Source organism: Bactrocera dorsalis, chromosome 2 (assembly GCF_023373825.1).
Source record: "Bactrocera dorsalis isolate Fly_Bdor chromosome 2, ASM2337382v1, whole genome shotgun sequence".
In the NCBI taxonomy this organism is placed as follows: Eukaryota; Metazoa; Arthropoda; class Insecta; order Diptera; family Tephritidae; genus Bactrocera; species Bactrocera dorsalis.
In genome coordinates, this window is record NC_064304.1 from 61,387,307 (window position 1) to 61,398,299 (window position 10,993).

General features: G+C 38.7%; 1 protein-coding gene across 1 annotated transcript in view; it reads left to right on the forward strand.

Moving 5' to 3' along the window:
- LOC105221823 (coiled-coil domain-containing protein lobo) overlaps positions 1-9,867 on the forward strand; it is a 481,480-nt gene extending 471,613 nt beyond the window's left edge. The window contains exons 8-9 of the mRNA XM_049449928.1: positions 8,517-8,708; positions 8,773-9,867. Of these exons, the coding sequence (XP_049305885.1) occupies positions 8,517-8,708; positions 8,773-9,015 (435 nt within the window). The 3' untranslated portion in view covers positions 9,016-9,867. The remainder of the gene's footprint in view (positions 1-8,516; positions 8,709-8,772) is intronic.
- Positions 9,868-10,993: the final 1,126 nt, after the last annotated feature.

The following is a 10,993-nucleotide window of genomic DNA, read 5'->3' on the forward strand; positions in this document are numbered from 1 at the left end:
TGACAAAAACTTAATGAACAATCACTTGGAATCCATTAGTTGCCGAAAGAGAATTTGTTTCGATTTGTTTTAGATGACAATTTCAATGATCTGCGAGCTACTAAACGAAACATACTATCAGTCTCTGCTCGCCTTTTCGATCCTCTTGGATTATGGCCCCACTAGTTACCAAAGCAATAGTCTTATTGCAAGAGCTTTGGATCCAAAAACTAGATTGGGATGAGACAATTCCATTGCGCCTGGATACTATCTGGCAGAATTTCAAAGCGAACCTAGTACAGCTGTCATCAATTAGCATTCCTCGGTACGTAAATCAAGAGTCAAGTGCTATCTGCCAATTACATGGCTTCTCCGACGCATCAATAATACCGTACGGATGCTGCATATACATGCGAAACCAATATGGTAGTAACGTCAAATATACGCTGCTTACTACAAAGTCTAAAGTGGCTCCGCTAAAGACCAAGTCCCTTCCGCGTCTTGAGCTCTCGGCAGCACATTTTCTTGCCAAATTATGTTCACGAATTGCGCCAGTGTTGCATCCACAATTTGAAAAAATTACATTTCGGACAGACTCATAAATTGGGTAAAAACGCACCCATGTTCATTACAAATCTTTGTTGCAAATAGAATGTCTGAAATCCAAGAATTGACTGACAATGTACATTGGCGATATGTGCCAACAAAACAAAATACTGCGGATCAAGTGTCTCGGGGTTGCAACGTGGATTAATTGAAAAATTCAATATGCTTGGCGGTTCCTCCGAGAAGACTCATTCTTTTTCTTAATTGGCGTAAACGCCGTTTACGCGATTATAGCCGAGTTAACAACCGGGCGCCAGTTATTTCTTGTTTTCTCTACGTGGCGTCTATTGGATATTCCAAGCAGCGCCAGGTCCTTCTCCACTTGATCCTTCCAGCACAGTGGAGGTCTTCCTCTTCCTCTGCGTCCCCCGGCGGGTACTGCGACGAATACTTTCAGAGCTGGAGTGTTTTCGTCCATTCGGACAACATGACCTAGCCAGCGTAGCCGCTGTCTTTTAATTCGCTGAACTATATCAATGTCGCCGCATATCTCGTACAGATCATCGTTCCATCGAATACGATATTCGCCGTGGCCAACGCGCAAAGGACCATAAATCTTTCGCAGAACTCTTCTCTCGAAAACTCGCAACGTCGACTCATCCGTTGGTGACATCGTCCAAGCCTCTGCATCATATAGCAGGACGGGAATTATGAGCGACTTATAGAGTTTGGACCCATGTGTTTTGCTTCCTTATCCAGTCTGGAGAAAGCAGAACTAACGGCGGGGGTGTTGAGGCCGATGATATCCAGCAGTTGTACACTCTTATTGAAGATGGTAACTTCTATTTTTAGTGCTCGAACTATTTTGTCCAGAAGCAGGTTGAAAAAGTCGCACGATAGGAAATCGCCTTGTCTGAAACCTCGTTTGGTATCGAACGGCCCCGAGAGGTCCTTCCCGATTCTGACGGAGCTTTTGGTTTGCTCAACGTCAGCTTACACAGCCGTCTTAGTTTCACGAGGATACCAAACTCAGTCATCGCGGCATAAAGGCAGCTCCCTTTCGTGCTGTCGAAAGCAGCTTTGAAATCGACGAAGAAGTGGTGTGTGTCGATTCTGCTTCCACGGGTCTTTTCCAAGATTTGGCGAATGGTGAATATCAGGTCGGTTGTTGATTTGCCAGGTCTAAAGCCTCACTGATAAGGTCCAATCAGTTTGTTGACGGTGGGCTTTAATCTTTCACATAAAACGCTCGAAAGAACCTTATATGCAATGTTAAGGAGGCTAATCCCACGGTTGTTGGCGCAGATTGTGGGGTCTCCGTTTTTATGGATTGGGCATAGCACACTTAAATTCTAATCGTTGGGCATGCTTTCGTCCGACCATATTTTACAAAGAAACTGATGCATGCTCCTTATCAGTTTTTCGCCGCCGTGTTTGAATAGCTCGGCCGGCAATCCGTCGGCCCCTGCCGCTTTGTTGTCCTTCAGGCGGGCAATTGCTATTCGAACTTCTTCATGGTCGGGAAATGGAACGTCTGTTCCAGCGCCATCGATTGGGGAATCGGGTTCGCCTTCTCCTGGCGTTCGTAACGTTGCGAGGTAGGTAGTCTGTTTTCTCTCCGCCCCGATACGGCACTCCTCGTCGTACCAGCTGTTCTTTTGCACTTTCCGAAAACCAATGGTTTCGGTTGCAGCTGTACGTAAAGAGTTGAAATGCCGTCCCACAGTTCCCTTATCCCGAGTTGTTGACGAGTGCTCTAAGAGAGCAGGAGTGCAAGCCGATTAGAAAATCGTTCAGCTATCTGTTGGGATTGCAGCTTCCCGACGTCGAACCTTCCTTGTGTTTGTTGGCGTGCGTTTTTTGCTGCAGAGAGGCGGGTGCGAATCTCGGCTGCAACAAAATAGTGGTCCAAGTCGATGTTAGGACCTCGGAGCGTACCGCACATCTAAAACACTGGAGATGTGTCTTCCGTGATTGGTAATTTTTCGATCCGGAGACAGCCAGATAGCTTGATGAATCTTTTTATGCTGGAATCTGGTACTATAGATAACCATATTTCGAGCCCCGGCGAAGTTGATCAGCCTCAACCCATTTGGGTGGTAATTGCGCTCCAAGCACTCATAAAAGGCATCTTTGGTCACATCGTCCTTCTCTTCCATCGGGGCGTGGGCGCAAATCAGCGGCATATTGAAAAGCCTCGCTTTGATGCGAATTGTGGCTAGACGTTCATTCACCGGAGTGAATGCCACACCAAATTTACGCCCCTTTATATGACCACTGTAGTAAATGTCACAAGGACCTACTCGTCTCTGTCCTTGTCCCGTCCATCGCATTTTTTGAACGGCGGTGATGTCGGCCTTTATTTTCACGAGGACATCAACCAGCTGGGCAGCGGCACCTTCCCAATTAAGGGACCCGACATTCCAGGTACACGCCCTCAAATCATAGTTCTTATTTTGTTTGCCATGGTCGTCATCAATAGTGGGGTCTCTCATCGAGGGTGTTTTTTTACGTGACGAGTCGCAAAACCATCGCACAACCCTATGCAGTGGATGTTTTGCCTTCTCACCTTAGCTCGCCTTCAAACGGATGTTCTTAGGCTACCCAGAGGATACTTGGTCAAAGACCAGAAGTCGTGAGCTACTTGAGTCATATGTAAAATAATCGTTTCTGGCCACTCCCAATTGAATGGCAATCAGAGAGCTTTCCTCACCACTGTGAACTTGTCCACATGGCTCCATCCTCCGAGAAGACTCCGCTTGATGGCTAAATAGTACTCACTTCCAGCTCTCCCCAGACGACGAAGCATTACAGAAGAAAAAAAATACTTTCACTGTAGCCATAAATGTGAAAACGAATACATTATTGAACCTTATCGAAAAATTCTTTTCTCATCAAAAATGGCTTCTTGCGGTCTCCTATTTATTACGGTGGATTAGACGACAAAAAATGCCAAAAACTGACTAAAGGCACCACGCAAACTAGCAAAAACTCAATCCGTTCTTGCATGAGTACCCGGATATGTCGCTTTCATTCAAATTAATCCGAGTAAGAGATCGCCTTTTAAATGCACCTCTCCCATACGATGCCAAATTCCTATTATTACTAAATAAAAATTCGCACTTCGTTATCAATTATTTACGGTTCCTGCACTTTCGAAATCACCATGCAGGGCCAACAGCGTTGGTTGTGCTTCTTCGAGAACGCATATAGCTGATTAATGCAAAAGAAGCATGGAGTAGAACTGCTTTTATTATAAGCCGAAGTTGCAAACCAAAATAATGGGGAACTTGTCATTTGAAAGACTTTGCGACCCTTATATGTGGCGTGAATTTTTGTGGTCCAATTTATAGTACATTAAAAATACGCGGTCGACAACCCGTAAAAACTTATATCGCAGTTTTCGATTGTTTCACGTCAAAAGCAATACACTTAGAATTAGTTTCTGACTTATCGACTAATTCCTTTATTTTCACCCTAAAAAGGTTCATTGGTCGCCGAGGAATGCCACAGACGACAACGCAACCAACTTCATCGGCATCGATCGCAAGTTGCGCGAACTCAAAGAGGCGTTTTTGTTCTAGTCTTCGGAATTAATGGGATTCGCCGCGAAGGAGGGTTCAAATTCGCCTTTATACCACCGAGGGCGCGCACTTCGCAGGATTATGGGAGGCGGGAGTGAAGTTCGCCAAACACCTCGCCGTGCGCGCAATGGGCAACGTGCTGCTCACCGCTGAAGAGCTGGAAACTCTTTTGGCGGAAGTGGAGGCCATCCTCAATTCGCGGTCGCTCGCACCGTTGAGCCAGGATCCCCAACGACGGCGAAGCATTTGGTGCTCCTCCGAACTTTACCAACGACACAGGAGTCAACGGACCCAATTCGCTGCTACGAGAGATGGCAACGTGTTTGTTGTCTCAAGCAACTGGTTTGGCGACAGTGGTCCATAACGTACATTATGAATCTTCAGGAGCGCAACAACTGGCTGCATCCGAAACACAGCCTGCAGCCCGGCGATCTCGTCCACGAAGACAACACACCTCCGCAGCAGTGGGTACTAGGACGAATCCTATGGAAAGGTTCGAGTGGCATGGCAACCAAGGCAGGCAAAATTAAGCGCCCTATCGAAGTTAACGAAGCATGATCCTGTCAAGATGGCCGGTGCCGCGTCAAGCGGCTTTATATATAAAAATATTGTTTTAGACAAAAATTTGTAAAATTAATTAAATAATATTTGAATTTATTATAATATAAAATGTTTTTATATCATGTAAAATACTTACCATTTTATACATATTAACAAAACATCATCTTCTACAAATTTATTAGAATACTCTATTATAAGATTGATGAATTATAACTACATATACTTACCCCCTTTTTATATACATACTTACCACTAGTTTAAGCCGTTAGGTTAAGTTTTAAGCTAAGCCATGAAATCCGTGTAATAAAGAAATCAAGAAGACAATTCGGCCTCTGTTGATCAAAGATGGCTTCTTCTGCATGAGTGCTGCCTTCAAGCGGTCCAGTTGTTGGGAGTACAGGTCCGAATTGAGCGTTTGGCCATAGGGGAGCAGATCATAGTGGATTATTTCCTGCCAATCCCACCAAACACACATAAGAACCTTCCTGGCCGTCAATCCAGGCTTGGCCACCGTCTGGGCCGCTCACCGCTTTTCGACCACGACCGTTTGCACCTTACGTTATCGTAAGTGACCCAATTTTCATCGCCAGTCACCATATGCTTCAAAGACGGGTAGATTTTGTTGCGATTCATAAGCGATTCGCATGCGTCGATAGGGTCAAAGATGTTTTTTGCGTTAATTCGTGTAGCACCCATACATCGAGCTTCTTAGTGACTCCCAGCTTCTTCAAATGGTTTATAACGGTTTGATGACTCATGCCCAGCTCTTGACCGATGCTACGGCTGCTACTATGCCGGTCTCTTTCGACCAATTCAGCGATTTTATCGAAATTTTCGACGACAGGCCTTCCGGAGCGTGTCGCATCTAAGACCACTTCCACACCAGAACGAAAACTTTGACACCATTGTTGTGCGGTGGAAATGGAAACTGTATCGGGTCCATAAACTGCACAAATTTTATTGGCGACTTGAGATGCATTTTTGCCTTTATCGTAGTAGTACTGTAAAATATGCCGTATTTTCTCTTTATTTTGCTCCATGTTTGCGACGCTATAACTCACGAACGACTTAAAAGAAACGACAATCAATCAACACGTGATAGCGCGTGAAATGAGCTTTCCAAAAAGGTATAGAATGACCCGATGCGACGAATAAAACTAGAACTACGCGCTTTCAGCGCCAATTAGCGAAAATACCACAAGACTTTTTGACAACCCATTGTAAAAAAGAATGAAATAGAAATGAAAAGTATTTAACTACTAGTTTTACTTTTGTGTAAAAAGGTTAACTGAAGTCAGCTGAAATGCTTTACGGCAAAGATAACAATGATACACACAACATACATACGTCATAAATTATTATTTAAACACTCACTTATTACCACAGCGGATCTTTATATGCACGAAAAATGTTATAACAAGCGCTTATAATATAACTGAAAAGCGTAAAAATATGCGCTCAAATAAGCAAAAAATTTGAAAATTTTTCATAAATTTTTTCTTGAATCTGTTTTTTTACAATATGTACTCAAATTTATTGTTGTTCGTGAAAGTTATTACGATTACAATGAACAAATGCAAAAGGTTTCCGTTTTTCAATTAATATGCTGGGACAATCGAATCATTGAAAAAATCAGAATACTAAGCAGCCACATACATATGTATATATATACTTCAATGTGTTATGCATGGTCTTGGAGATAGAGGTACACTAGGCAAAATGCATTTAAATGCATTGTGTCTTTATGGAGCCTCCAAAAATGTAAACAAGTTAAATGTTCTAAATTATTTTATCAACACTTTACATTTAAAAATACGTTTTTCATATTTGAAATTAAACTGTAAACAGTAAAAAACTGTCTCCGCTAGGCTATGTAGTTCAAGCGAAAGACAAGTGAAATGCATCATTTTAGGATTCATAACCTGGAGAGCATTAACAGCAGCCAGCATATATCAAACATATACTGCATCCGTAATAATAAGTACGACTTTGTTATACTGAATACCTGCATTGAAATTGGTGTTTCTTCACATTAATTATTTTGTAACCGTAAGAGAGCAATTAACAGAACGAAAATTTTTTTTCCACGCAAAACTTGTTTGGTAATCATCTCATCGATACCTAAGGTTAAACACGTTGCCAGCAAATGTATAATTTTTCTATTTAAAGATTGCTATTTGGTTTTCGAATAAAATGTAAAATGCAAAATTTTAGAAACATGTTTTTAAGTATTAAATATGCAAAATGCATTTAGTCACATATTGACATACATACACCCAATAAATAATAAAACATTATCCACTTCAAGAAAGATTTCGAAACCTGAACTCTTTTTTGAAATAAGAGAAGCTTGCCTACACATTTTCTGCTGATAAAACAAATTCTTCTGGCATGCATGCAGATGTGTGTATGCATGTAAGTAAATATAAACACATCGATAAGTGTCTGCGCGCACTTCAAATTAGAATATAAGCAACAAATTGAAATAAAGAAAAATTCAGTTGAAGTATAGAACTAAGCAAAGAAGCTCGTTTCTATTAATTTAACTCCGAAGTGGAAATAAAGAGCCAAGCAAAGAAGCTTGAGTTCTTTACAACATCAAAACTATATGCAACATGCATTTTTAAGCAAATATCCGCTCTGCTTACAAGTATTACTCAATAAATAACTTATTTATAATGTATGTATATACAATTTTCCACAATAATATATACCTACAAACTTTAAAACGGTATAAAGATATATGGCTGCATTTTTGCATAACCAAATCAAAACAATTACCAACAATCTCAAAATATGAAGTTAAACTTTTGCATGGTCCATTACAACATAAAATGTAGTTAGGAATGGAACCAGGTCTCATCGCTTCCACTACTACGGTTTCAAAACATTGCTCGATAGGACCAATTGGTCTTCAAAAATTTGAAGGGATATGCCACACATCAACGCTCTGTCTATTTGCGTAATCGTAAACTGCCCTGGAGACGATCAAATAATTGCGTCAAACACTTTAAGTGTGTTGGTGTCGTCGGCTCTCGTCGGCTACACGTACGCTACACCGACCTGTTGTAGGCTCTGTTTGATGAAAATCAAAAATTTTTGATATTTCTATTTGACGGACGATCATTTGATCGTCTCCACTCATGTTTGAGAAACATGAGCTCATTTGCAGTGAAGATTTCAAGCTGAGAGCATGTGTATGTATACCGACGCAAAAAGTGAAGTGAATTGAAATTGAATAATAAAATAAAATAAAATAAATAAATTAAAATAAAGTAAAATAAATAAAATAAAATAAAATAAAATAAAATAAAATAAAATAAAATAAAATAAAATAAAATAAAATAAAATAAAATAAAATAAAATAAAATAAAATAAAATAAAATAAAATAAAATAAAATAAAGTAAAATAAAATAAAATAAAGTAACATAAAATAAATAAATTAAAATAAAATAAAATAAAGTAAAATAAATATAATAAAATGAATAAAATAAAATAAAATAAAATAAAATAAAATAAAATAAATAAAGTAAATCAATTTTTCATCCACTCCGCCTTTTTCTTTTTCCCAATAATTTGTTTGCCAACAATAGATAATCATCATCTGCCGATGAAATGATGACCGTACGTTACGAGCTCAAAACTGAACTGATGTTTGACGTGTTAATTTGAACGTTTGCGGGCAACACACGATTGAACATCACTAACACATATGCACTGTTTGACGCAATTATTTGATCGTCTCCAGGGCACTTAAATATTAACATATTCTTTTCTTTAAGCAGTTATCGCCCAGTTATCTTTTTTATAAGTACTTACTTTGTTAAAATCAATTTTGTTTTCAGGCTGTTGAAGAAGAAGCGTTTAAATACGAGATGTCTATCAAACCAGCAGATTTTCTAGCGCCGTATTTAATATCTTATAAAAAGCCGTCACTCACATATGAAGAATCATGGGCAGCTTACAATGAATGCTTATTCGAACTCAAAACCCGGTTTGTGAGGCTGCTAAATGATCTTCAACGTCAATACGAAGATGTATGTAAAAATTTGTACTAAGCTAAGATTAAAATGGTAACGTGTTTTTAATATTTATTTACAGCTTACTTCTGAAGCTAAGTCACTTCAAAATTTTTTAAACAAATTTGAAGACCAGTTTGATAACTATAATTATGAGAAACTTGTGGAGCAAGCTGACGTCATCGCCTTGCACAAGCGAATGATTCAACAACGATTGACTTTAGCACATGAAGAATCTCAAAAAAAATATGAAACTGTGAAAAAATCTCTTCTGAGAGATCCTCGTCTTAACTTAAATCGTACAATGTCTAGAGCGGAAGACTAAATACATACATATACCTACCTAAATACTCTGGAACACATGCAACCAATTTAAGGGGTTAGGGGTAGTCAGAGACACGAAAAAATGAGAGTTTTCAGTATTTGCTATTAAATCGTGTTATTTTACAAAAGTAGTAATATGGCATTATTATAGGATGTGTTGACTTGAAGTCACGAATATTTCAAAAAAAAAATTTAATTTCCAAAGTTATAGTTGTTTGTGTTGACCCTGTTCCAAAAAAGGTACTTGCGGTGACAAGCCTAAGTCCTTGGAGACTCATCTGAAACCAATCGGACGAAAAAAATTAGTTTTATAAATAGATAATCCCGGGCCTGATAGAAAGATTTAGTTTTTTTTTCAAAATTAACAAAATGGCGGCCTCAGCAAATTTTTTTCTAAATTTTTGCGAAAAAATCAACAGTTAATTGGTATTCTAAAAGCTGTATAAATTTCATTAAAATCTACTCAGCGGTTTTCGAGGTACAGTTGTCACCGATTCAAAAAACATAGTTTAGAGAAAAACACGTTTAAAGTTTCACACCAGCGCTATGAAGTGCCCGAGCTCTCTTTGTTATTTGTAGAATAACTCAAAAACTAATTATCGGATCAACCTGAAACTTTCAGAGAATATTTTTAAGATATTACACTTAACGAAAATGTAAAAAAAAAAAAAATTTTGAAAATTCTAACTACCCCTAACCCCTTAAGAAAAAAATATTTTTATACTCTCGCCATATATTGCTAAAAACATCTAAAAGCAGTCGAGATTAATTTAGAGTTAAATATGAATGTACATAAATAATTAGGGCGAGTTGAATTCCATGAGCGACAACTTGAATAAACATTGAGATAAAACTTTCTATACGTGTTCCTTTCCAATAATTAAGTTACAAATTAATACACACTTATGTGTAATGTTCATATCCCATACCTTGCCGAAGCCGAGCCCACTGCTATATAACGTGTTTTTGTTTATTTGAAGACTTTGCGTTATATCTTATCCAATGGATACATCAGAAGCATTGAAATCTGAAATATTGGTTCATAAGAGCTTATGTACTTGTATATGAAAAATCGACAACAGGAGTAATGGCACAACTTTAGGTGAAATCACATATTTCCGAAACTACTTTACTAATACAATATAATCCAATTTGGGTGAGGAAAGGTTGGAAATCAGAATACCACCTAGTCAATAAACAATTTTTAACAAAAAACAACGAATAATTGGCCAATGATTAAGATATCTTGCAAAATTAAGTGAACGTACAATATTTAAATATACTATAGTTTATTGCCGAAAGTGTGTGAACTCGGTCCATGAATTTCCACAGATCTCAAATATTACTATACTTGTATATGTATAACAAACATTATCATTATTGTATGCCGCATATGTCGGACTGCGTGCGAATTATCTCCGTAAAATTGTGTGAAAACATGTTCCACAAAACACTTGAACTATGCCAAAAGATAAGTCCAAATCTTGCTTTAGTCCCAATATACACATATAGCGATTTCCGTCTTTCCCTCTGACTTCAAATCATTTATGTTACTTAATATGTGGAGAAATTGTCAAATAGTCTAAAGAATTTTTATGGTTTAGCGGTGAATTTTAATAAAAATAGTCTAGACCTCGATCTATGCCTCATATTTTTAATATAATGATTTTTCATCCTCTATTTAGTTGTACTTATATCTTCTTCTTTACTGGCGGAGACACCGTTTACGCGATTATAGCCGAGTTAACAACAGCACGCCAGTCGTTTCTTCTTTTCGCTACGTGGCGCCAATTGTATATTCCAAGCAAAGCCAGGTCCTTCTCCACTTGGTCCTTCCAATAGAGTAGAGGTCTTCCTCTTCCTCTGCTTCCCCCGGCGGGTACTGCGTCGAATACTTTCAGGGCTGGAGTGTTTTCGTCCATCCGGACGACATGACTTAGCCAGCGTAGCCGCTGTCTTTTAATCCGCTAACTAACGGG